This window comes from Anolis carolinensis, unplaced genomic scaffold (assembly GCF_035594765.1).
Source record: "Anolis carolinensis isolate JA03-04 unplaced genomic scaffold, rAnoCar3.1.pri scaffold_11, whole genome shotgun sequence".
Lineage (NCBI taxonomy): Eukaryota > Metazoa > Chordata > Lepidosauria > Squamata > Dactyloidae > Anolis > Anolis carolinensis.
In genome coordinates, this window is record NW_026943822.1 from 1,604,315 (window position 1) to 1,632,005 (window position 27,691).

At 42.4% G+C, this 27,691-nt stretch overlaps 2 protein-coding genes across 5 annotated transcripts in view; both read left to right on the forward strand.

Annotated features, from left to right (window-relative positions):
* The first annotated feature begins 650 nt into the window (after window positions 1-650).
* Window positions 651-16,633, forward strand: morf4l1 (mortality factor 4 like 1). Of its 4 annotated transcripts, XM_062963171.1 has the most exons (14): window positions 652-785; window positions 4,011-4,057; window positions 4,473-4,540; window positions 6,090-6,155; window positions 7,828-7,914; window positions 8,395-8,475; window positions 10,809-10,871; window positions 11,821-11,846; window positions 12,807-12,895; window positions 13,440-13,541; window positions 13,746-13,834; window positions 14,504-14,676; window positions 14,794-14,878; window positions 15,832-16,633. In XM_062963171.1, exons 1-14 carry the CDS (start codon window positions 746-748, stop codon window positions 15,914-15,916), a joined length of 1,101 nt encoding a protein of 366 aa, XP_062819241.1. In that variant the 5' UTR covers window positions 652-745; the 3' UTR covers window positions 15,917-16,633. The 4 variants fall into 4 exon arrangements, with proteins under 4 accessions (XP_062819242.1, XP_062819241.1, XP_062819244.1 ...); XM_062963172.1 differs by lacking the exon at window positions 10,809-10,871 and having other exon boundaries at window positions 651-785; XM_062963173.1 differs by lacking the exon at window positions 6,090-6,155 and having other exon boundaries at window positions 653-785.
* Window positions 16,634-16,777: 144 nt separating this feature from the next.
* The window catches only part of uaca (uveal autoantigen with coiled-coil domains and ankyrin repeats), a 60,028-nt gene continuing 49,114 nt past the window's right edge, over window positions 16,778-27,691 (forward strand). The window contains exon 1 of the mRNA XM_062963155.1: window positions 16,778-18,811. Coding sequence (XP_062819225.1) covers window positions 18,704-18,811 — 108 coding nt within the window. The 5' untranslated portion in view covers window positions 16,778-18,703. The remainder of the gene's footprint in view (window positions 18,812-27,691) is intronic.

Below are 27,691 nucleotides of genomic sequence, written 5' to 3' on the forward strand. Positions count from 1 at the left end.
TGTTCATTGTAATCCGCCCTGAGTCCCCTTCGGGGTGAGAAAGAAGGGCGGAATATAAATACTGTAAATAAATAAATTAACTGAAACATTAACACTGGCTTCCAACTGACAAAGGACTCTTGTCACACCCTGGACTCTCCACAGATATATATATATATATATATTTCCTTCCTTGCCTAGTTTCTCCATGCCTCACAATTATTTATTTACTTATTTATTTACAGTATTTATATTTCGCCCTTCTTTCTCATCCCAAAGGGGACTCAGGGCGGATTACAATGAACACATATATGGCAAACATTCAATGCCAACAGACAAACAACATACAGTATAGACAGACACAGAGGCATTTTAACATTTTTCCAGCTTCACGATTCCGGCCACAGGGGGAGCTGTTGCTTCACCGTCCAGTAGTGGCTGTACTTCCTCATTCCTTTCCTCACAACCTCTGAGGATGTCTGCCATAGATGTGGGCGAAACGTCAGGAGAGAATACTTCTGGAGCATGGCCACACAGCCCGAAAGACATACAACAACCCAGTTCTTTCTCCCATCCTGACATTAATTTCCACAGAGAGATAAACAAACCCGCCTTGCCTAAATCCCAACAGGCCTCACAAGAGAGAAAAAAAGGCGGGCCCAGCTGTTGTCTACTGCGCCTGCGCACCGCAGGCCCTCGCGCACTCCCTGGCCCGCACTGCGCCTGCGCGGCCGAGCGAGCGGGGCGGAGGCGGAGGCGCGTCTCAATGGCGCCCAAGCAGGACCCGAAGCCCAAATTCCAGGAGGGTGAGGGGGCCGCCGGGCGAGGGCGAGGGGCGGCCGCGGCGGGCTCAGGGGTCGCTCGTTTTCCTCAGGAAGGGACGGGCGGAGGGAGGCCTTCTCGGGGAAGGGCCTCGCTCGGAGGGGGCTCGAGGGAGCCAGAGGCCTACTCTCTCCTGAGGCGCTCTCTTGCTTAGTGGCTTCCCGCCCTCCCGTTCCCCTCACAGGCCTTCTCCCGCTCTCTTTCTCCCTCTTTCCTTTCTTTCCTTCCCTCCACTCATAATTTCACTTCTTTCCTTTCACTTCTTTCCCTCTTTGTTCTTTCTTCCACCATCCCTCTCTTCGCCTAGCAACAGCCAACTTCACCTGGCAACCGCCAATCCGCTTTGTTCCTTTTTTTTCCTTCCCTCAGCTCTGGGCCCAAAATGGGGCTGGGGTTCATTTCTTTGGTTCGGGCCCCTCAATTACAGTAGAGGAGCCTCCGGTGGCTAGGCCACCGGAGGCTCCTCTACTGTAATTGAGGGGCCCGAACCAAAGAAATGAACCCCAGCCCCATTTTGGGCCTTGTGACTTGAAGGTTGGGTTGCTGACCTGAAGGCTGCCAGGTTCGAATCCCACCTGGGGAGAGCACGGATGAGCTCCCTCTATCAGCTCCAGCTCCATGCGGGGACATGAGAGAAGCCTCCCACAAAACATCAAAAACATGTCCCCTGGGTAACGTCCTTGCAGACGGCCAATTCTCTCACTCCAGAAGCAACTCAGATTGCTCCTGACACGAAAAAAAAAAAATTACAGTAGAGTCTCACTTATCCAACATAAACGGGCCGGCAGAACATTGGATAAGCGAATATGTCGGATAATAAGGAAGGATTTAAGGAAAAGCCTATTAAACACCAAATTAGGTTGTGGTGTTACAAATTAAGCACCAAAACATCATGTTATACAACAAATTTGACAGAAAAAGTAGTTCAATACGCAGCAACGCTTTATAGTAATTACTGTACAGTAGAGTCTCACTTATCCAAGCTAAACGGGCCAGCAGAACATTGGATAAGCGAATATGTTGGATAATAAGGAAGTATTTAAGGAAAAGCCTATTAAACATCAAATTAGGTTATGGTGTTACAAATTAAGCACCAAAACATCATGTTATACAACAAATTGGACAGAAAAGCAGTTCAATACGCAGTAATGCTATATAGTAATTACTGTATTTACGAATTTAGCACCAAAATATCATGATATATTGAAAACGTTGACTACAAAAATGCATTGGATAATCCAGAACCTTGGATAAGCAAGTCTTGGATAAGTGAGACTCTACTGTATGTATGTATATACAGTAGAGTCTCACTTATCCAACATAAACGGGCCGGAAGAACGTTGGATAAGCAAATATGTTGGATAATAAGGAGGGATTCAGGAAAAGCCTATTAAACATAAAATTACATTATGATTTTACAAATTAAGCACCAAAACATCATGTTATACAACAAATTGGACAGAAAAGCAGTTCAATACACAGTAATGCTATGTAGTAATTACTGTATTTACGAATTTGGCACCAAAACATCACAATGTATTGAAAACATTAACTACAAAAACATTGACTACTAAAAGGCAGACTGCTTTAGATAATCCAGAAGACTGTATAAGCAAGTGTTTGATAAGTGAGATTCTGCTGTATTTTAAGTTAGGTAATGAAGATGTGTTGTTGAAGGATTTCATGACCGGAATCGCAGGGTGGTTGTGTGTTTTTCGGGCTGTGTGGCCATGTTCCAGAAGTATTCTCTCCTGATGTTCTGCCCACATCTATAGCAGGCATTGTTAGAGGTAGTGAGACCTATGGAGAAACTAAGCAAGGAAAGTTTATATATCTGTGGAAGGTCCAGGATGGAGGAAGGAACTCTTGTCTGTTGTAAGCCAGTGTAAATATTGTAATTAATCCCCTTGATTAGCATTAAATGGCCTTCCAAGCTTGGCAGGAGCTGGAGCTAACAGCGGGCGCTCAAGCTGCTCCCGGGATTTGAACCTGGGACCTTTCAGTCTGCAAGTTCAGCAGCTCAGCACTTTAACGCACTTCACTATATTATATTAGCATAGTACAATATAAGCATAATATATTACTATATTGTACTATACCACTATATTGCAATATTATAATACTGTATTATTATATTGCATTTCATTATAATATTATTATCAGTAATATATGTATATACAATATGTAATTAGTATAGTATAATATTAGTATTATATATTATTATATTGACACAAGAGACGGGGAATGGTGTCTTCCTCCCCCCCCCCCCCCCTTCACTCTAGCCCCAGAGTGGCAGTTAGTCCTTGGGGGAAGGGGCTCCCAACTGATGACACAGGAGACGTGATGGGATGGTGTCTTCCTGGACCCCCTTCTTCATTCTCTCTGTATATATCTATATATCTATCTATATATATAAAAGAGTGATGGCATCACGGCAGCGGACAAAACAACAAAAGTAAACACCCCACAACCTTGAAAATTGACAGCACAAGCCCTCATCCATGCCTCTAGGTTGATACAACAAAAAGAAAAGAAAAATAAAGTCCTAATTAGAGGGAGAGGAATAATTGTTTTTATCCAATTGCTGCCAGTTAGAAGGCTAAGCTCTGCCCACTTTGTCTCCTAGCAACCCACTCAGCCCAGGGAACCCTTTACCTTAACTACCACCAATTCCTCAATACTTTATTTCCCATACCACCATACTTCGCCACAGCAACGCGTGGCCGGGCACAGCTAGTAGAATATATAAAGGATAGAGTGCATCTATACCAGGCATAGGTAAACTTAAACTCTCCAGGGGTTTTGGACTTCAACTCCTACCATTCCTAACAGCCTCAGGCCCCTTTCTTTCCCCCCTCAGCTGCTTAAGGCTGTTAGGAATGGTGGAAGTTGAAATCTAAAACACTTAAGCGGCTTAGGGGGAAGAGAAGGGGCCTGAGGTTGTTAGGAATGGTGGGAGTTGAAGTCCAAAACACTTGGAGGGCCTAAGTTTGCCCATGCCTGGTCTACACTATAGAATGATGCAGTCAGACCCTATTTTAGTATTTGGCAATTTGGGGTCAGTAATCTCCTTAGGGAGAGCCTGAGTTGACCACATTATTGTTACTCACTTATAGTATTGAGAGAATGACATATTTAATAGCATTTCAGGTTATGATTCTATGTATGGGTAGGCATTCTTTTCTTACTAAACAGATCTTTTCTCGCAGGTGAACGGGTGCTGTGTTTCCATGGACCTCTTCTTTATGAAGCTAAGGTATGTGGGCTGTGGCTTGTGGTGGCTGACAATACAAACTCTCTGGTGGCAGTGCTGGATTGAAGCTGGCAGTGGATGGGGCTGCAATGTGGTTTCTGTGCTCCGCTCACACTTGTTCTGTAGCTCTCGTGGTCTCCATGCCACGCTTTCCTCCGCCACATGCGCCATGGGCTGCCTTGCTCTTTCGTGTCCTGCCTTTCTTGCGCTCAGAGGGACCCTTTGAGCAGACGTCATCTTCCCCATGGCAAGGAATATGTATAGACGGCCCCCTTCCCGCATAATAAGGAATCTCCCAGGTTCCATTGGGGCTCCTGTCTTGTCGGCTGCCTGATAATGTTTATTCCAGCCTCAAATAGCCTCGGACTTTTTGAGCACACCTGGCTAGATACTAAATTAATGTCCTTCTTTATTCTAGTGTGTAAAAGTTGCCATCAAAGACAAACAGGTGAAATACTTCATACATTACAGTGGCTGGAATAAGAAGTGAGTATTTTGGGGTCTTTTTTTCCTCCCTAGAAGTCAAATCAGTACTTTTATTTCTCTGGAGGGATGAGCAGATCTATACTTATGGGGTGCCACTCAGCTGATTTATCACTGCTGGTATTTGGCCATATTTGCATGACTCTGTTCCTGGAAAATGGGTTCTTAGCCTGTGATCCACCCTAACTGGCAACATTTGAGGGTTGGAAGCAGCTTAACTTCTCTTGTTCTAACACTAATATGGCCCCGGGACTCGAGGTGTGAGTATTGAACACCTTCATTGCACAAATGGACAAATAATTATAATTGAGACTACTTGTGGAGAGAAAAAGTGGGTTATAAATAAACATAATGGTAATAATAATAATAATAATAATAATAATAGTAGTAGTAGTAGTAGTAGTTTTATCCCATTTGTGGAAAGAAAGGACTATTAATCTGCAGTATTCTCTCCATAGCTGAATATTCTGAAATGTTGTGAAGGAACACTTTTGCATAGAAAAACATGGGATGTTTTAGCACACAAAGAAATGTTTTCTGCACAAGGAAGGGACATACTTTTCTCTGCACAATCATTCCTTCACAAGATTTCAGGATATTCAAATAACAAGAGAAATTGTACAAAGCCCTTGTTGTTCTGTTCACTCTTTCACTTGGGAAGCCCTTTTTTTTTTACCTGGGGTAATAATGAATAATTGCAGATAATCTTTCCACCTCTGTCTGGCTGAAAGATGATCTGGGGAGTTACAGAATAGGATGCTTGGCAGGACCTACACTATGACACAAAATTTGAAAACTAATACTGTTCCTGGTTTGAAAGTGTTATTTCCTTTTTATTTGTGGGGTGCTGACTTTGAAAGTAGTTGTTCTACTTCAGAGACTTCATTTTTGTGGCTGCCATAAACTATGTTAGATTTCTTGAGACTCGAGATATTCATGGAAAAACTATAGCAAAATGTGCTATAGCACGATGTCCCGCAAAGACAAAGTTTTGGCAGTTTAATACACTTCTTCCAATAACCAATTAGGAAATTACATTGATAACCTGGAACAAAAATCGTGTTGCATAGTGTTATTTATGATGCTATGAGCTATAGAGGTCTGCTGTCTGCCCTGGTTTTTGGTCCAGAATAAAACGTGATCCCTCTTTATTAAGTCTGAGATGGATTGGGACAAAGATGCCTGGTGTTTTGCCTGCCTTTGCTTGTGCCTGCTTGTTTTGGGTGGGGGGGGGGGGGGGGGAATTGTAATTGGAAGCCCTTCCCTGGGTTGCTTCACTGGTGGAGGTATGCGGTTTTGGGGGGACAGGCTTTTGGGATGCCTCAACTGTCATATTCTTAGATGAACAGGCAATTACTTTTTGTTTTTGTTTTCTCAGACTGTTTCATTCTGCCGTGTTCTATTTTTCTGCTGTCTTCTAGATGTGCTGCCTTTAAGCTTCCTTTTCATGTCTTTTGTTGTATTTAAGTATTTTGTAATATAAATATATATATATATATGCCAGACCATGTTGTGCACTCATGTAGGCTCTCAATTCTTCGCCTCCCGTTAGAGAAATACTAAAAAAGAAAAAGGCCGTATTGATCCCCAGGGACAAAACAAAGTCCACAATTCACAGGTGGGCAATACCTTTATTAGGATCCACTGTATTTTCGCAAAATGTACAAGCTTTTCGAGCTCAGCAGAACTTTTCCTAAATGGTTAAAACAAAATGAAACTAAAAAACAAGCCCCAGTGTGTCCGGGAGAAATATGGAAGACCAAGGAGGGTTTTGGAAAGGCTCTTTAAACTGGGCTGGGTAACTGTGAAAGTCTAGTGAGGCAGATTAGTCCTCCATTGGGGTCTGTGCCTGTTCACACTCAGAAAAATTATATACATACAATATGTGCCCAGACATCCTCCACTGTAGGACAGGGAGCCTCTGAGAGACGCTTTTGTATATTTTTGAATGCTTAAAAGCATATGGAAATGCCCTTTTTACACCACTTAAGAGATCATTTTGGAGCCCTGTTTCTGTTCCAAGGCGGGATTTAGCAAAATGTATGTAAATTTTAACATAATGGATAATAATTTTTCCCGTGTTTTTTTTAATGACACAGCATTCTTTGACAATTATTTTGTTGCTTTAGAAACATTAAACTTATTGTTTACATGGGATAATGGAGCCTCCGGTGGCCAAGGGGATAAAAGCCTTGTGACTTGAAGGTTGGGTTGCTGACCTGAAAGTTGCCAGGTTCGAATCCCACCCAGGGAGAACGCGGATGAGCTCCCTCTATCAGTTCCAGCTCCATGCGGGGACATGAGAGAAGCCTCCCACAAGGATGGTAAAAACATCCGGGCGTCCCCTGGGCAACGTCCTTGCAGACGGCCAATTCTCTCATTCCAGAAACAACTCCGGTTGCTCCTGACACGAAAAAAAAATGGGATAATACAGTTACAGGCAGTCCCCAAGATACAATAGGTTCTGTAGGTTTGTCATTAAGCTGAATTTGTATGCAAGTTGGAACAGGTACATTTTTAAAGTGTAACTCCAGCCAAATATATTAAAGTTTTGGACCACATAGGGAAGGATTAACACTCCTATGGTGTTAGTTTTGCTGTCTGTGCCACTCTTCAGAAGATTTCACCTCACTTTCTTTTCCTGTGAGAATTGGATTTTGGCTTGTGGAAACAAGGATTGGTGCTAAAGCTTCAGTGGAGACACCTTTTCCTTAGGATAAATAACTCTTACAGAATTTCTTTTCCTAAGAGTAGATTTCCTCTTACTTCCTGTTGGCTCACCCCTGTTTTTAACTAGGATTCCTATGTAAGTTGGATGTCTCTAACTCGGGGACTGCCTGTATACCATTTTGTTTTTTGCTGAAAATGATTATGCTCGGTGTCTTTCAAAAACAGTTTAGGCATATAAGTAGTTACAAGTTGAGTTTGTTTTATTATGATCATCATTTGTTTGTTACCAATGGAACTGCAAAGCCGCGAACCGAAAGGAACCTATTTGGTTTTGCAGCTGTATTAGGAGCAGGTCACAAGGAGAAGAAACTGCCAGCGTTAGCAAAGCAGGCCACAAGGACCTTTGAAGTCCTTCTTTGGGTGCGACATGGAATGCAGGCTCTCTCTGCCTTTCCCTCCATCTTGGATTCAGGAGAAGCCCCCGCTTTGTGTGTAGTTGAAGCATATAGGAACTGTTGGGTCACGGAACCAATGCTCACTCGCTTTCTGTAAACTGACCTGTTTAGAGGTTGTTTCCAGTTAATTTTGTGGGATTTGACAGCTGTTCTCCTTCCTTTCAGCTGGGATGAATGGGTTCCCGAGAGCAGAGTCCTCAAATACGTCGACACCAACCTGCAGAAGCAGAAAGAACTTCAAAAGGCCAATCAGTAAGTCTTGCCCCAGCTTTTGTAGCTTGCTGTTTGACATGGATAAAGGACTGGATAAGGTCAAAAGATGAAAAGTCATTGAATTTAGAGGGACGTACTCTGAGATTTGGCTGGCCTGCAGATCTGTGGTATGACGAGGCTAAAATAAATGCAGATTTTGTAAATCTTTGTGTAAGGGAAGCTTTGTTGAGAATTTGGAGCACACACAAATCCTCCGAACCCCATTAATGCCTTTCAGCACAAGAAGCATTTTATAGAACTGAGACAAAGTATGATGAGGTGGCGAAATTCTGTTGAGGGAAAGAAAGGTGTTGCCCCAAAATACAGATATTAAGTTCAGGATGACTTGGTATTCTTATTGTAATTTCTCTGAGATTAGACACATTGGAACATGAGTGGCAGACAATATTAATGAAATATTGGTATTAGTTTGATATGTTTATGATTAAAAACTTCATATGTGTATTTTTCTCCTTCCAGGGAGCAGTATGCAGAAGGGAAGATGAGAGGGGCTGCTCCAGGCAAGAAAACGTCCGGCCTCCAGCAGAAAAACGTTGAAGTGTGAGTAACTCTTCGTTCATTTCCAAAAGGCATTCCTTCAGGTTCTTTGCCTTGGCAAACCTGTCTCCAAATGCGAAATGGTATTGATTAAGACTTCAGAAAGATCTAACTTTCCTTCATTCGCTCTGAAATCACTGCCCTTTCAAGAATGACGAGTTGAAAGCAAACTGGCATATTCAGATACAGTATGCTTCGCTCTAGTTGTCGCGGAATTAAACACATAGACCTTTAGTAGAAGTTGTTGATGTTTTCAACCAGGTCAGGTTTCCACCAAAGTTTAGATTGTGGGTTTGGCTTCTATGGCTGGATCTACACTGCCATATAATCCGGTATCTGGTCCCAGGTTATCTGCTTTGAACTGGGTCATAGGAGTTTACACTGCCATGCAATCCAGTCCAAAACAGATCATCTGGGATCAGAAACTGGATTATATGGTAGTGTCGAAGGCCATGATTAAAATAGGCAAAGCAGATAGGTTTCTAGCACCTTACTTTCCGTGGAATGCTATAACACTATGTAACAAAATTTGTAAGAAATATGTTTCTGGTTTGAAAATGTTATTTCCTGTATGATTGCATGGTACTTACTTTGAAAGCAGTTGTTCCACTCCATAAACTTTTTTTTTGTGGCTGCCGCAAACTAAGTTGAATTTCTTGAGAATCTATAGTTCACTTAAAAACTAGAGCAAAATGTGCTGAGGATGTCCCGCCCACAAAAACAAAGTTTGTGCAGTTTAATACAATTTTCCCATGTTTTTATGATAGAACCAATTAGGAAATGACATTTATAGCCCAGGAACATAAGTCACATTACATAGTGTAATCTGGATTCCGAAACTGGATTATATTGCAGTTACAATATTATAATATTATCTATTATTATATTATCTATTATCATTAGAAATAAAACCATATTATAGAATGGGGAAGTTTCAAGTAAGATTTTTATTTGTTATGAAATGACATTAATGGAGAAAAAATTGCTAACTGACGAAATATAAATGGTGAGAAAACCTGAAAAATGCATTCAAGCTTGTACCATTTAGCAATCATAAAATTGTAATGCTAACCATGAGAATTTAATAAACAGCATTAGAAAATGCATACCCAGGCAATGGCGGGTACATAAGCTGGTTATTAAAAAATTCTTGTCTTGTGTGAGTCACGCTTTCTGCCTCAGAGAAAGGTGCAGACATACCTTTCTTCTGTCGGCACTGTTGACGGACAGTGGCCAGCCCTTCTCCTGCCTGCCTTTTGCAGGCTGCAGGGGAGCTTTTCAGGCCGCATCTGGCCCATGGGCCATATGTCATGCAGGCCTGGTGGAGACTGTTTCACTGCAGTCTCCATCTCCTTCTAATCACATTTCTTCCTCAGCCTTACCTTTAATCTTTAGTACGTCTGTTGCTGACTTCCAAGGAAAAAAATTGCTTGTGAGAATATTATTTTCTCAGGGGCTCCTTGCCACAGATCCGTTTAGACTTGGGGTTGATCATGGGTTATTGTCTTCATAGAAGCATGGACAAAATGCATTAGTTTGAAGACAAGATATACCCAGTTGGAAAAAAACTAGCACCCTATGTACCATATTTACTCGAATCTAATGCTCACCTTTTTTTTTGGCTAAATTACTTTCCCCCCCAAAATTAGGGTGCATATTAGATTTATGTCACACAGTCATTTTAGTGCTAAGCCAAAGGAAAAGCTGCTTCAGAGGTGCCTGGAGCTCCTCTTTGAAGGATTCCACTACAAATTTGATTGCTATAGCTCAATGCTATGCAATCATGGGCTTTGTAGTTTGGTGAGCCACTAGCATTCTTTGGCAGAGAAAAGGTAAGACCTTGCAGAGAAAGACCTTGGCAAAGAATGCCGCCTTGAGCCCCCTCGGGTTGAGAAAGGCGGGGTAGAAATGTCATAAATAATTGTTAAACTACTGTACATTATTTCGTAAGATTGAGTCAGGGCAGTTAAAGTGGATTCATTCCACAGCATAGATGCACCCCAAGGTTATATTGGAAGCTCTGGTGCACTAATAGTTTTGTTTGTAAAGGAGGAATTATAAGTAGACAGCATCAGTGATGCACATCTTTTTTGGTTTCGGGGTTTTGAAATTTGAGTTGTGTATTATATTCGATGGCGCATTAGACTTGCATGAATACGGGTGCGTGTCTGTGTATATTTAGGGGCAAATAATAGGAGCTAAAAGCCCAGGTTGGTTCCTTTCCTCCCTTCCAAGGATTTGTGGTGTCAGACTGTAACGCCTCCTCCCCTTAACGCTGTCTCCATTTTTGGTTGGGTCTGACACTCTCTCCTTAACTCAACCCCTGCTGTGCCTAGATTTTTCAGACGAGATGGAGCGCATACTGTTTGCGGTTTGGAGACCCCTGCGATATCGACGCGGTGAGTTAAGGATGGATTGTCACGCCAGGATCTGCATCCTGAAAACCCAGACCTCCTTGCTTGTGTCGATGCTTTGTAGACTTTTAACGTCTCTCCCCCACTCCCCCCGAAATGCAATGCACTTGTGAAATAATAGGTTATGCACATTGTCTTCCACGGAGATGGCTGGTAGGGAATACACTTTGCAGCTTGTACCATGTCAGGTTAGCTCTAAAGCACAGGTGTCAAACTTGGGGCCCATAGGCCAAGTCCGGTCCACCATGTCCTTTTATGTGGCCCTCCTCGAGATGCTGGGCTACAACGCCTGTATTCCTCATTGGACATTACCATGACTAGAGGTGATGGGAGTTGGGATACAGTCACATCTTGGGATACAGTCACATCTGGGAGGCTGCCGTATGTTCAGTTGAGTCAGGAGAGCAGGGTGTAGATTTAGACAGAAAGCTTGTGGTTAGGATGCTCTTTAACCTTTGCCCAAGGCCCTTTAAAGGCAACCATAACAAGGCCGATGTGGCCCTGCATGTGGAATGTGGATTCCTGTCAGTGTCGTCCGTACATAGGCATACACTCCCTGTCTCTTGGGGGATAATATAACCTATAATGCATAAAGTGAGGAATACTGCTTTGCAATGTCACTTTCTAAGGCTCTTTTCTCCAGCTGCATGCGAAGGAAGAGGATGGGGAAGGTGTGCTCACTTTGCAAGGACCTTAGAAACATTTTGGCCTCGCTTCCTTTATTCTGAGAAATATAGAGCGAACAGTGTCTTCGAAATCCCATTTGGATGACATCTCTTTTTAAATTGTTGAGCACCCATTGTGGCTGTTGGGATCCAGATGTTTATTCTGGAATGGCATGCTCAAATTCTTGTTAGTCGAGGGCTTCTGATTGATGTTGACGATCGTGTTGTGCGTGCACAGTAACATCTCTCTCTTTTCCCCCTTTTGGCAGGAAGACCAAGAAGAACAAACAGAAAAGTAAGGACTTTCTTTCAGTTATCCCCCCCAGTGTGGGTTTGGGTTCTTCAGTATTGTAGCCATTGTTCCACTCTGCGGGTGGCTTGGGAAAGGAGGCAGACCCCCAGTATGGCAACTAGTTTTTGCCTTCAGGCTGGGGGGGGGGGGGCAGTTAGACTCAGCAAACTTTGAGGAGAGCAAAGTAGTGTTGTGTTCTTATTCTTAATTAGAATCCCATGACGCTTTTGTCTACTGCCAAAAGTACTTGGCCACAAATAGATGCATTTTTGTAACAAAATTTGAAAAAAAATTCTGTTCCTGGTTTGAAAGTGTTATTTCCAGTTTAATTGTGTTGTGCTTACTCCGAAAGTAGTTGTTCAACTCCAGAAACTTCGTTTTGTGGCTGCCACAAACTAGGTGGAATTGGTTGAGGCTTGATGATGATATTCATTGAAAAACTATAACAAAATGTGCTGTGGAAGCATGTCCTGCAAAAATAACATTTTTGCAGTTTAATAAACTTTCTCCATATTTTTATGATAGTAGCAATCAGGAAATGACATTGATAACCCAGGAACAAGAATCATGTTACATGGTGTCATAGAACGTTGCAGAGTCCCAAAACCTGGCGGCTTTCATATCAAGCCATGACTGAGATAGTGAGCCTGTTCAGAATGCTTCGTAGGAAGGCACTGAATCAGATAGAAAAAAATTACAATGGTGTAATAGATGAGTCAAGAAGTCCATGTATTATATATTGAAAGAGCCGCCAGAGTCACCTTTGAATTTCCATCAGTTAACAGAGTAAATTTACAGAACACCATGCTCCGGTTCTTGCGAAGGGTTTGTCATGTATGTTTTTTCCTCAATCCTATCTTCTGATTTGGTCAGGAGGCCTCTTAGAGATGTATGTGGGGGAAAGTGTCAATCACATAAAAATAGCTTTTAAAACCAAGCAATGCTTCTCCTGGATGCTTTCAGCTCTTGGAACCGGTGAAGGAAGCAGCACCAATGAAAACCCTCAGCCTCCCAGGAAGAAAAGGGCTCGGGTTGACCCCACTGTTGAAAGCGTAAGTGTTGCTGGTTTGGGGCTCCAGGCCCACCTCGCCCCATTAGTCTGTAGCCAGAGCTCGGCTTAATGGAGGCGGTATCCCCGTGCAGAAGAGGATTCCAAGTATTTTGGCCTCCAAAATAATATATTTTCCCTTGGAAGAAGGATAAGCTATTTTAATGCCTAAATGCTTTTCTGAGTTGTTGGATCCCTGGAAAAAAGAATTAAAATGGCTACTTCTTCCCAAAGATATGATTTGGATTAACTGTGAGCCCATACCTTGAATTCCTTCTTATCCTTCTCTAGTGCGTGCATTCAACCAGGGGTCATAGAGATGTTTTGGATTGCTAATCCCATAATCCCCAGCCATTGTGACCATTGGTCCTTGAATCGGAGCGTAGCTTTGAATCTTGCGTCCAGGCTGACAGGGTCTTTTGATCTTGGGGTCCCAGATAAGAAGACCACCCTTTTTGGGTGCCTCGTTTTGAAAACCTGTCACCAAACCAGGTTCTTCTTTCCACTCTAGTGTCTGATAAATAACTTTCTTCCATTTGATTCTTTAGGAGGAAACGTTTATGAACAGAGTGGAAGTCAAAGTGAAAATACCAGAAGAGCTGAAACCGTGGCTGGTCGATGACTGGGACCTGATCACCCGGCAAAAGCAGGTAACGTGGAAGCAGTGCCCACAGCATGAAGGCATCCGTTCCGAGTCCTTGCATTGGCCTCGGATGTGGACTGCTGGCTGTTCCACCCGTCATTGGGTTGGTTCTGGTTGAAGGCTGGCAATTTCACCCTTTTGCCTACAAAAGCAGGCAGGATGAGCCAAGGTTGAGTTGGCTCAGGTGTCTTGCTTCCCTCTCCCCTTGTAGCTCTTCTTCCTTCCTGCCAAGAAGAACGTAGACTCCATTTTAGAGGACTATGCCAACTACAAGAAGTCACGGGGCAACACCGATAACAAGTAAGGAGGAAGAGTTCACCCAGTTGGGACATCTGTGCATATGTTTGTGGGGATTCCCTCAAAGCAGCACTGCTCCATGGTGGGTTTCCAGAGAAGTTGTGGTTAGTCAGGAGCAGAATTTGAAACGATCTTAACAGATTAGAGATGACTGGCCAAAACTAACAGAATGAAGTTCAACAGGGACAAATGCAAGAGACTCTACTTAGGCAGAAAAAAATGAAATGCAAAGATACAGAATGGAAGATGTGTGGTTCGACAGCAGTACATGTGAAAAAGTTCTTGGAGTCCTCGTAGGGAGGAAGGTGAACATGAGACAACAATGTGATGCCACAGCTAATAAAGCCAATGGGATTTTGGCTTGCATCAGTAGGAGCTTAGTATCTCGATCCAGGGAAGTCATGCTCCCCTCTATTCTATTCTGCCTTGGTCAGACCACGTTACCTGGAATCACACTGTGTCCAACTTTAGTCCCTTGTTTCCATTTTGGAGCAAACTATGGAATTGGGCAGTTGTCCTAGGGAACCGTATTCCCCATTGTGTTTGCAAGAAAACAAGCCACAGTTGGGATTTCTGAAAGCATTTCCCCAAGTGTCCTAGAACTCCATTTATTTCGTCCCTTAAGTTGTCTATTCTTCTTGCATTGTCTTGTTCTTTCTTGCCATGCATTAGAGAATATGCTGTGAATGAAGTCGTGGCCGGCATCAAGGAGTACTTCAACGTCATGCTGGGCACGCAGCTGCTGTATAAGTTTGAGCGGCCGCAGTATGCGGAGATCTTGGCTGACCACCCCGATGCGCCCATGTCCCAGGTGTATGGCGCACCCCACCTCCTGCGGCTGTTTGGTAGGTAGGAAGGCACTCCGCATGGGGCCCCTTGGTTGATGATCAGAAACAAACGTAGGGAATCCTGGAAGCGTTTTTCTCAACATCTTCTCTGTATGCGTTTCTCTCATTTAATAGTCCGGATTGGTGCAATGCTGGCCTACACACCTCTTGATGAGAAGAGTTTGGCCCTGCTGTTGAACTACTTACATGATTTCCTAAAGTACGTATTGTTGACCCAGGTTTGACTCCTGGGGTGTTTCCTGGTGGGCTTATTAGGGCTTGGGAGGAAGGGACTTTGTGCCCAGTGCATGGCCATAGGGCTTGTATTGTTATTAATAGATATTAATAATATTGTTGTTGTTGTTGTTATTTATTAATGATAACACTATATAGCACAGTTTTTGTTCCTGCATTATAAATGTCATTTCTTAATTGGTTTTGTCATAAAAACACAGAAAAAAAGAAGTTTCTGGAAGATAACTACTACTTTTTTGTTTTTATTTTGTTTTCAGTTATTTTTATTTTTTGTGGTGACTTCTTTTCATTTTCTTGCTGGCTCATATTTATCATTGATGACTGAGCTTAGCGAAATACATTATTTAATTAGGTCTATTATGTTTATTTGAGTTCAATTATGTATTTTATTTAGTTTTATAAGTTTATTTTGAGATTGTCTTATCCACTGTTTTGATTTGATTTATCATTGTATGTTTTCAGCATTGAATATTTGCCATTTTGTTCCCCTGGGGAGATAGGGCGGGGTTCAAATAAACAAAGTATTATTATTATTATTAGTAGTAGTAGTATTAGTAGTAGTATTACTACTAATATTATTATTATTTTCAAAGTAAGGACTGCACAATGAAACATAAAATGACACTTTCAAACTAGGAAGATTGTTGTTTTTTTTTTCAAATTGTGTTACATAGCGTAATGTAAGAGAATGACATAGCCTTCCTTCTCTTGGGATTTTAGTCCACTGGTTTGTGTTCTAGTCTTTGGAGGAGCAGAAAACATCTGTAAAGATGGCTCCCATGTCATACCACAGACTAAACATACCTGGCTCCCCAAGCCCTCCCTCGCTGGGCTTGTCTTCCTGGTTACAAATCAAGCTTGAAATACCAGAATGACCTTGGGTGACTGTGTTGTCTCCTTCCTCCCCTTTCTTTGCAGGTATCTTGCCAAGAATTCCTCTGCGTTGTTTAGCGCAAGCGACTACGAGGTTGCGCCTCCCGAATATCACCGGAAAGCCGTGTAAGCCTCTCTCTGAGAGATGGGAAAGGGGACTGCTGGGAGCGGGGACCCGTTACCGGAAAATGGGGTCCTTGTTTCACTGGGGCCACACAGCTGCCCACTTCCATGTTCCTCCATGGCCTCTCCTCCTGTGCGGTTGACACGAGGGTCAGCGGATATTACGTCTTCGGATGGAACTGATGCCACCCGATTCCCAAAGGATTGAGTTCTCCTTCAGTCCCGAAACAGAGAGACTTCTCTTCTGGACCGTGTTGTTGCGCCAGTTGGGTTTTTTGGAATGTTGCTGGGGAATGTGACAGACATTTCGCAGCCCCGAAGTCTCGCATGCTTCTCAGTCCATTGTTCTTGCAAACCAGGCGTTTACTGGCTGATGGTCTTTTATAGTGAGGTGCCATCTTTCTCTCTTTATTTCCTGCCCCAAAACAAACTCTTGTGATGAAGAGAATGGGGGAGGACCAAACACAGTTGTGCAGCTACATTGTTGTGGAAGAGGTGTGTGTGTTATGTGTGTGAAGGGGGGGGGGGAGTGTTTGTGTTAATGTAACTTGTTTGTGTTGGGGGGGTATATGTCCTAAGTCTACGTTCTTTTGCCTGCCTAGTTCAAAAATTGTGATGTAATTTTGTCTGTTGGGTTGTTTGAACGCACCTTCTTTAACATAGGATGGAACGACCATCAGCCCCCTCTCTTTCAAGGGTCCTCAAATAAACTTTTATATTTCAACTGGTCAAGGCTGGGTGTGGTTTTGCTCGTGAAAACCTTACTAATGCTGTTTTCACGCTGTTTGTGTACATAGTGCCAGGAAACCATATCCATAATTGGGGCCTTCAGTCTAAATGTAGACCAGGAAAAGAATTGGATGCCTATAGATCTGGCAAATTGCGACCCTCGACCGGCTGCTAGGAATTCTGGGAGTTAAAGTCCAAAACACCTAGAGGAGGGCTGAAGTTTGTCCATGCCTGACCTATATGTTAAGGCACAGTAGGAGCAGATGCAAACCAGTTGGAAAGATTGAACTTGCCAGGAGAGGAGCTTCAGAAGCAATTGGTTTTGCGCTAAAACAGAAGCATCCTACCTCTTGATGGTGCCGGGGAAATGCCTCCATTTCCCTTAAAACAGCTATAAGCTGGGTCTCCATCCATGTCTCCAGCCAATCAATCCCTAGGCCTTCATGTGTTTATTAAATCCGAGGAACTGTTGTGGACTAGAGCAATAGCATTATGTAGCCAAATTCAAAAAAAAAATCTGTTCTGGTTTGAAAGTGTTATTTCCTGTTTAATTGTGCGGTCCTTACTTTGAAAGTCATTCTACTCCAGGAACTTTGTTTTCGTGGCAGCCACAAACTATGTTGTATTGCTTGAGACTCGATAAGATAGTCATTGAAAAACAAGAGCAAAATGTGCTGCAGGGCGTTCTTCCCGCAACAACAACATTTTTGCACTCCCCAGTGGCGCAGTGTGTTAAAGCGCTGAGCTGCTGAACTTGTTGCAGGCTCTAATCCGGGGAACGGAGTGAGCACCCGCTGTTGGTCCCAGCTTATTTATTTATTTATTATTTATATTTATTTACTACATTTATATCCTGCCCTTCTCACCCCGAAGGGGACTCAGAGCGGCTTACAAATTAAACTTATAGACAATATTATTATTAGCATAGTACAGTACTGGCAATAAACTACTATATTGTACTATATCAATATATTGTAATATTATTAGTAACATTACATATAAAATATAATATATAATTAATATTATATTGTATTATTAGTATTATATTGTATTACAATATTATATTAGCAGTTTGAAAGCATGCCAATGTGAGTATATCAATAGGTACCGCTCCGGCGGGAAGGTAACAGCACTGCATGCAGTCATGCCAGTGGCCACATGACCTTGGAGGTGTCTATGGACAAAGCCGGGTCCTCGGCTTAGAAATGGAGATGAGCCCCAACCCCCAGAGTCGGTCACAACTGGACTTAACGTCAGAGGAAGCCTTTACCTAACAAACTTGTTTTTATGATAGAAACTATTAGGAAATGACATTTATAACCCAGGAACAACATTCATGTTACGTAGTGTTGTCTTGCAGCGGCACCTTTTGAGAACAGAAGGACTGGGCAACAGCAAATCTAAACTCTGGTCCAGATCAATGGCCCCAAAAAAGTTGGATGGGAAGTCCAATAAAACCTACAAGGTTGTTTTCCTGGCCTCTCCAGCAAAGGGAATTGAGGCTTTGTTCCAAAGGTGTGGCCCTTGAAGCCCAGTTGAAATTGATCTAGGAAACTGGATGGTGAGCAGCACTTGTCCAGAAGGGGAAAGTTGACAACTGCCTGTCGATGTTATTTGCCTGTGGTGCTAATTCTCCTTTCCTTGAAGGAGGCTTGAACTGCCCTGTCTTCGACAGAAGAGCTAACCACCTCCTAGCACTGCTTTCTGAATAGCTGCTCTTTGCCAGTTGCAAACCATTTGCTTGCCAGGTCCAAGTGGTTGCTTTCTGATGAGGGCCGTTTCTGGGTGGGAATCGGAGAGCAAGCAGCGAGCATGGAGCTGTTGCTTTATTGTCTCAGGGCTGCTCCGTCGCCTCGCCTTTTCCTTCCTTTCTCCCGCAATCTGATCATTTGCTTCCTGCCTTCCGTGGGACGCTTTTCTTCCATTCATTGCTGGAATCGATGAAGCGGAACGGCTTCGCCCAGGCTCACAGGGCAGGGTCTTGGCTCTGGCAATCTGTGCCCGGTGTCCCGACAAAGAGGGCATTGGCGGGGCAGCGTCCATCCTTGCAGTGACCAGAAGGCTGATGCTCCAGCGGGTCAAGCGCCAAGGGATTGACGGGCCAAGCAGGGTGGCCCAAGGAGACCTCTTCCTCCTCCGTGCTCACCAGAGTGCAAAGATGTCCGCTTTTTTGGTGAGCCTTTGTCCCAACACTTTTGACACGTTTTGGTTGACTTTAATTTGGGGGGAATGTGTTTGTGTTGACTTTGGTTTTCTGGAAGATCTGCTTGATCTTGGGTTTGGGGCATGTGTCACATATCCTCAGATGTGGAAAAATCCCTTTCCTTTCTCACTTCATGAAACTGCTTTTTAAATTGTACTATGTAACAAAATTAGGAAAAAAATGTTCCTGAATTGAAAGCATTATTTCCTGTTTAATTGTGCGGTCCTTACTTTGAAAGTTGTTGTTCTACTCCAGAACCTTTGTTTTGGTGGCTGCCACAAACTATGTTGAATTGCTTGAGACTCATTGAAAAACTGTAGCAAAATATGCTATAGCAGGATGTCCCTCCTGCAAAGACGACATTTTGGCAGTGTAATAAACTTTGTCTATGTTTTTATGATAGAACCAGTTAGGAAATGACATTTATAACCCAAGAACATAATAATAATAATATAATAATAATAATAATAATAATAATAATAATAATAATAATAATAATAATATTTGTTGTTTTTCATTGATGAAAAGAAACAGGAAAAACTCAGCCGCTATCAGGACCTCAAGACTGAACGTCAATGCGACTGTCACCTGGGATGGCGACATCAATGATCCAAACCTTTTTCCTTTCCACAACTGTGATGTCTGCTGTGTTGTGTTCCAGAACTTTGTCAGTCTGGATTCGGAAGTCCCACAGTATCTTTGCGTGCTCATTTTCCAATACTTTTGCAGGTTTGTGATCCCACCAGTTCTTTGCTGCTGGGAGGTGGTACTTGAGGCATAAGTTCCAATGGATCATTTGAGCCACATAGTTGTGCCTCTGTTTGTAGTCTGTCTGTGCGATTTTCTTACAGCAGCTGAGGATATGATCCATGGTTTTGTCGGTTTCCTTACACAGTCTGCATTTTGGGTCATCAGCTGATTTTTTGATCTTGGCCTTATTATTATTATTATTGGCTTTTTTTAGCAAAGGTAATAATAGTATTTTCACCTTGAATGTATCAAGTGGTACTTGAGCTGTTCCAGCCATGTTCGTGTGTGCCAAAACTAAGGCTGTTCATCGTCCGGGTTGTGTTTGCTCTTTCTCTGTAGGAAGCAAACCTAGAAATACTGCTGACAGGGAAGGGAGTTAACTTCTGTGGGGAAAAGCCACCCCATCAGCAGGTTTACAGATGGCAGGCCACACTTGTATACCCTGCCCTGCTGAGGCAACGCTTTCACTGACACAAAGCAATTAGGAAATAGAACGAAAATGGTGTGAAAACAGTGGCACACGTGGGAGGACTTTCTCATTGGTTGCAAAGTGTGACGTTGACACCTTCCTCCCTTTGAGCTCTTTGCCCTCTCCGCCCTTCACAATGATGGATCTGGCAGAATCAGGCTCCGGCTTATCTTTCAAATGGGCTAAGCATGAGCAAAATCTTGGCCTTGGCCACTCCATGGTATTTTGCATTCAGGAGGGCGAATCTATGGATATTTCATCTTCTCTCTCTTCAAGGTTTATTTATCTATTTATTTATTTATTTACAGTATTTATATTCCGCCCTTCTTTCTCACCCCGAAGGGGATTCAGGGCAGATATGGCAAACATTCAATGCCAACAGACAAACAACATACAGTATAGACAGATACAGAGGCATTAAACATTTTTCCAGCTTCACGGTTTTGGCCACAGGGGGAGCTGTTGCTTCACCGTCCACTGGTGGCTGTACTTCCTCATTCCTTTCCTCGTGTTTTGCTGGCAGATTTATGATGTTGTAAATTAGTTAAATTAGCCTCCCCGCATAAAGCGTACCTAAATTTCCCTACTTGACAGATGCAACTGTCTTTCGGGGCTGCATAGGTTAACAGCAAGCCGGGCTATTTAATGGTTGGGGGCTTAACCCAACCCGGGCTTTGATTTAAAATAGACATAATTAAAATATTAAACAATTATCCAAGGTGTTAAAAGGTCCAATATAGGACAACAATCTGGACGACAGTCAAACTGATGAAGGGAGTGTCTATTACAGAATAGAACATACATCAAATAGAGACAACAAGCAGGGAAGATAACTAGAAAGTGACAGGGCAAGTTTCAATGTGGATATGGGCCAGATTATAATGGACTTGTCTACTCAAAAGCACAACGGAACAACCATGTTTTTAATTGCTTTCTTGGTTTTCTTGGTTTCCATATTTCTTCTGGAATCTCCTTTTCCAAATGACCACTGCTTTTCTAACTCCAAGCAGACACACGCTGGGTTTTCCACCCTGTTTCCAAGGCAGGCTTTTGGGCTGGTGGGAGGAGATGTTGTGACCCCCAACGGAGCATGCCGTGGATGATTGTCGTGGTGTGTCACCCGGCAGGTTGGGTTGCAGGGCATCCTGCGCTGCTGCCTTATTTGTATCTGTTCGGTCAAGCGCATCCAGCGAGGAAACAAACCCGGCAAAAGGCGGGAGGCCTGTCTGGTATGCTCCCCATGCTCCCCGACCCACAAATAGCCCCGGGGGAGGCCCAGGGCCCCGGCGGAGCCACTTTTAAAAGGATAAATATCACGTCTGTAACCTATAATTTTAGGTCACCCAAGGCATGGCCGGGATTCCTAGCGCCGAGGCCTTTCGGTGCAGGTATAAATTTAGACGCATTATTTTCAGATTGCGCCGTTCCGGTTGGGATGTTGGAAGGAGACCTTCATGCTGGGCTGCAGAGACAGGACACAAAATAGATCTGCAGCGAATGAGCTCAAAACACTGGACTGTTTGGCAAATCTTCACATTTTGGAGTTCACATTTTGCAGCAACCCTATACTGGACCTTAAGATTTTCTACGGTTGTTCCTGGGAGCCAAATAGATACAGAATTACTCCAGAGCCATGTTGGCCCACAATCTATGAAACCGAAAACACAGTAATAACAACACTGTGTAACACAATTTTTGTTCCTGGGTTATAAATGTCATTTCTTAATTGGTTCTATTAAAAAAACAACAACACGGGAAAAGTTTATGAAACTGCAAAAACTTTGTTGTTGCAGAAGGGACATCCTACAGCACATTTTGCTATAGTTTTTCAATGAATAGCTCATCGTTGAGTCTCAACCAATTCAACAGAAAGGAGAAAACCACGGAAATGAACAAAATCTGGCTCCTGATATTAAAAAAAACTCTAAAATATTTATATGGTGCACCTGTGTAGATTGGGCCAGTTCTAAGCAGATAATATAAGATTATAAATATAATATACTAGCTGTGCCCGGCCACGCGTTGCTGTGGCTTAGTCTGGTGGTGTTGGTCAGTCTACATTAGGTTGTATTTATGCTGTGACCTCCACCCTTCTTTATACTCACATTAGTAGTAGTATTTGAAGTCTGTTACCTTCTTCAGTTTTTGTGTTGATTGATAATTGCTTGAGATCCCTGTTGTCTTTGGTTTGTTGTTAGTTGTAATGTCTGATTCTGCTGAGTGCGGTTTATATTTTTATTGTGGTACAATAGTCTTTTTTTTTGCCTGTGTAGCTGTTTATTATTATTGTTGTTGTAGTGGTCATGAAGGTTGGATAAGTTAGATGCTACTGTATTGTTTTTTTGGAGGCCCAGTGTAGCACTGACTGGCCTCTCAGCCTCAGTGCCTGGCTGTTTCTTGCCTGTGATGGTGTTGATTCTTATTGTTGTTGTTGTTGTCATTGTTATTATTGTAATTGTTTTTTTGGGGGCCAAGTGTGAATGTAGGGATTGGGGAGGTGGATGAGTTGTGTTGTCAAATTTTGTATTTGTTATAGTCACAATGCGTTGTTGTGAGTTTTGTGGGTCCGGATTGTGGTTTTGTGGTGTGGTTGTGTTGTTACAATCGGGAGGGAATGCTTTTGCGTTGTGTTGCCAAGTTTCGTATTTCTGGGGCATTTAGTTGTGCTGTTATAGTCATGATGCGTTGTTGTGAGTTTTGTGGGTCCAGAGTGGTTTTGTGGTGTGGTTGTGTTGTTACAACTGGGAGGCAAGGCTTTTGCATTGTTTTGCCAAGTTTTGTATTTCTGGGGCGTTTAGTTGTGTTGTTATAGTCATGATGCGTTGTTGTGAGTTTTGTGGGTCCGGATTGTGGTTTTGTGTTGTGGTTGTGTTCTTACAACTGGGAGGCAAGGCTTTTGCATTGTTTTGTCAAATTTTGTATTTCTGGGGCGTTTAGTTGTGTTATAGTCACGATGCGTTGTTGCGAGTTTTGTGGGTCCGGATTGTGGTTTTGTGGTGTAGTTGTGTTGTTACAACCGGGAGAAAAGGCTTTTGTGTTGTGTTGTCAAGTTTTGTATTTCTGGGGCGTTTAGTTGTGTGCCAAGTTTTGTATTTCTGGCGCGTTTAGTTGTGTTGTTATAGTCACGATGCATTGTTGTGAGTTTTGTGGGTCCAGATTGTGGTTTTGTGGTGTGGTTGTATTGTTACAACTGGGAGGCAAGGTTTTTGCGTTGTGTTGTCAAGTTTTATATTTCTGGGGTGTTTAGTTGTGTGCCAAGTTTCGTATTTCTGGGGCAATTAGTTGTGTTGTTATAGTCACGATGTGTTGTTGTGAGTTTTATGGGTCCGGATTGTGGTTTTGTGGTGTGGTTGTGTTGTTACAACCTGGAATGAAGGCTTTTGCGTTGTGTTGCCAAGTTTCGTATTTCTGGGGCGTTTAGTTGTGTTGTTATAGTCACAATGCGTTGTTGTGAGTTTTGTGGGTCCTGTGTGGTTTTGTGGTGTGGTTGTGTTGTTACAACTGGGAGGCAAGGCTTTTGCATTGTGTTGCCAAGTTTTGTATTTCTGGGGCGTTTAGTTGTGTTGTTATCGCATGATGCGTTGTTGTGAGTTTTGTGGGTCTGGATTGTGGTTTTGTGGTGTGGTTGTGTTGTTGTAACCTGGAGGCAAGCCTTTTGCATTGTGTTGCCAAATTTCGTATTTCTGGGATATTTAGTTTTGTTGTTATAGTCACTGCGCAAACAACTTTATCATTTTATATATATAGATAATGATTACTGTGGTATAATAATACAGAACAATATAATCTCTAAAACAAGGACAGTCAATAAAGAGCAACACTCTGAAAAGAGGGGAATTCCAGAAAGGAAACAACCAGGGCCAGCTAACACCTCCCAACAAAGGATTCCCTCAGGCAGGAAGCAGCCAGGCTTTGAAGCTGCAAGGCCATTAAATGCTAATCAAGGTGCCTAATTGCATCATTCATACCTGCCGCACCGAGACTATTAATTGCTATTTAAACTGGCCAACCAAGGATTCTGCAAGGTAGAAATCGGCCAGGCTTGCAAGCAGCAAGCTGCAAAGCCATTCAGTGCTAATCAAGGTAGCCAATTGAAACATTCGAGAGTTCCTTCTCCCACCCTGGACATTATTCCACGGGCATATGTATATAAACCCCACTGGCCTAGTTTCCAAGAGACCTCCCAACCTCTGAGGATTGCTGCCATAGATGTGGGCAAAACGTCAGGAGAGAATGCTTCTGGAACATGGCCATAAAGGAGATAATGTGGGATTTTGTTCAGCTATGTGGAAGGGGCCATAGATCTGAACTTCTGGGGGATTCTGGGCTTTGCCATCCTTTCATTCTCCTATAAGACACTCCATTGGGAGACTCCGCCTTGTTTAAAGGGGCAGTGGCCCCTTTAAAGCCTCGGCAGTACACAGCCCCGCCCACAGGGGCGTGGCTCACACAATCGCCCCGCCTCTTTCGCTCAGGGGAGGAATCCTCATAGAAGAGAGGGAGAAACGGCCGAGGGGGAGGAAGTCCCGCCCTCTGGGTGGGAAACGAGCACGGCGCGGCGATTGGTTGCGGCGTGTTCCAGCGGGCGCCTTCCATTGGCTAGGGGGCGTGGCTGGGGCCTAGTGAGGCTGAGGGGGCGGAGGGGGCGCGGCCGCCTGGCTCGCAGTGGCGGCTCGGGCTGCTCGGCGGCCGCCATGAAGAGCCTCAAGTCCCGGCTGAGGAAGCAGGAGGGGCCGGCCGGAGGAAGCGTCGGAGCAGGAGGGGTGAGTGACGTAACTCTGGACCCCTGGGCCTCTGTTGGGACTGTTTTTGCGAGCCTTGACGTTGTGTCTGGGCTTTCCTGTCACGGTTTGTTCCTAGAAGGCGTCGCCATGGCCTCCCTCTGAGGCTGAGAGGATGTGACTCCCCCAGTACGTTTCCATGGCTTCCTGGAAGTTGTTCTTCTTGTGTTTATGCCCTGCTTTTCTCTCCACAAAGAGGCTCAAAGCGGCTTTGTGTCTTTTACTAGTATTAGACTTTATTATTATAATTATAGTGGTATTATTGTTACTGTATTATTATTATTATTTTATTATGACACAGCAAACAAGATAGATATGCTGGGTATGCTATGCTATGCTATGATAGATATGCTATTATTATTATTATTATTATTATTATTTGTACCCCGCTTTTTCTCTTCACAAGGAGGCTCAAAGCGGCTATGTATCTATTACTAGTATTAGACTTTATTATTATAATTATAGTGGTATTATTGTTACTGTATTATTATTATTATTTTATTATGACACAGCAAACAAGATAGATATGCTGGGTATGATATGCTATGCTATGCTATGATAGATATGCTATTATTATTATTATTAGTAGTAGTAGTAGTAGTAGTAGTAGTACCCTGCTTTTTCTCTTCACAAGGAGGCTCATAGCGGCTATGTGTCTTTTACTAGTATTAGACTGTATTATTATAATTATAGTGATATTATTGTTACTGTATCTATTATTATTATTGACACAATGACATGTTAATAATAATACTACATTAACAATACTATCACTATAATTATAATAATACAGTCTTATACTGGTAATAGACACATAGCCGCTTTGAGTCTCCTTGTGAAGAGAAAAAGCGGGGTATAAATAATAATAATAATAATAATACAGTAACAATATCACTATAATTATAATAATACAGTCTAATACAGTAGAGTCTCACTTTTCCAACATAAATGGGCCGGCAGAATGTTGGATAAGCAAATATGTTGGATAATAAGGAGAGATTAAGGAAAAGCCTATTAAACATCAAGTTAGATTATGATTTTACAAATTAAGCACCAAAACATCATGTTAGACAACAAATTTGACAGAAAAAGTAGTTCAATACGCAGTAATGCTATGTAGTAATTACCGTATTTACAAATTCAGCACCAAAATATCACGATGTATTGAAAACATTGACTACAAAAATGCGTTGGATAATCCAGAATGTTGGATAAGTGAATGTTGGATAAGTGAGACTCTTTGTGAAGAGAAAAAGCGGGGTATAAATAATAATAATAATAATAATAATAATAATAATAATATTACAGTAACAATAATATCACTATAATTATAATAATACAGTCCAATACTATTATTATTATTATTGTGCACCCTTAATCCAGCTCTCAAAGCACTATACTTAAATTCACAAATCTCATTCTCTTCAATACAACCACAAAAGAAGGTATGGTCCACATTATTGTTATTATGATTATCATTACTATTGTTATTATTACTACCGGTATTACTATTACTAAATTATAGCTGTCATAAGTGCAGACTTATGGCTATTCCGTTTATCTATTTCACATATAATTATTGTTATTACTAATGTTACTATTGTTACACTATGAAGCAAAATGAAAAATCTGTTCCTGTTTTGAAAGTGTTATTTCATGTTTAATTGTGTAATCCTTACTTTGACAGTAGTTGTTACACTCTAGAAACTTCAAGTAAATGGAATATAATATATATAATATGAAGTATTTATTATTGTTGTTATTGCTTGTGTCCTAAGCAGTGGGAACCCTGGAGAAAGCAGACAGTCAGAGCCTGGGCTGAAGTCAAAGCCTGGTGAAAAATAGTGACCAGTCATCAGGGAAAGCCTAGAAACGTCCAGTAGCTCTTTTGTGTGATAGTTGCCTAGGAAAGAAAGGGCTTTTTATTTTGCTTTGTGGGCAGTTTTGCTCTCTAGGCAGCTGAAAAAGTGGTGAGATTGGCTTCCCGTGAAACCTTGTCCCCAGCACACGCAGAATAGGTGTAACCTGACTGTAAGTGCAAGTATTTGGGAATAAATGCTGTTATCTTCCTGGCAAAAAGGCTTCTAAGCGTGGCAGCCCTAGGGTGATAAATGTAGATTTCCTTTAGATCAGTGGTTCTCAACCTGTGGGTCCCCAGGTGTTTTGGCCTACAACTCCCAGGATTCCCAGCTAGTTTACCAGCTGTTAGATTTCTTGGAGTTAAAGGCCAAAACATCTGGGGACCCACAGGTTGAAAACCACTGCTTTAGATACTCTAAAACTGTAAGAAAGTGGTCTTTTGCATACACAAAAACCTGTCGTCTTGTTTAGTAGCACTGAGAGATGGGGCCAAATGATGAGGTTAGAGCCTAAACTTCAAGACTAAAGCGACCTTTGGGATTGCAACTCTGCGAGATGTTTGTAAGCTTTTTGGTTAAGGCTTATCTTATAATGTTGATGTGTGTGTATGGATGTATGGCTATTGACTATATATGAGTCTTGCCACTGGGACAAGACTCTGGGAAGCTTCACAACTACCATGTTTTCCCGAAAATAAGACAGTGTCTTATATTAATTTTTGCTCCCAAAGATGTGCTAGGTCTTATTTTCAGGGGATGTCTTATTTTTCCATGAAAAAGAATTCACGTTTATTGTTGGAACAAAAAAAATGAACATTTATTATATCTTGTACAGTAGATATCATCACAAACCAGCATAACCAGACAAACTGTGAATCCTATCAAGAATTTCTTGTTACAACCATTATTTCCATGTACAACGATCTATGGAACGTACATTTACCGATCCTGCATGCTCTGATGTTCTGTTTGGTGGGCATGCTTCCAAACA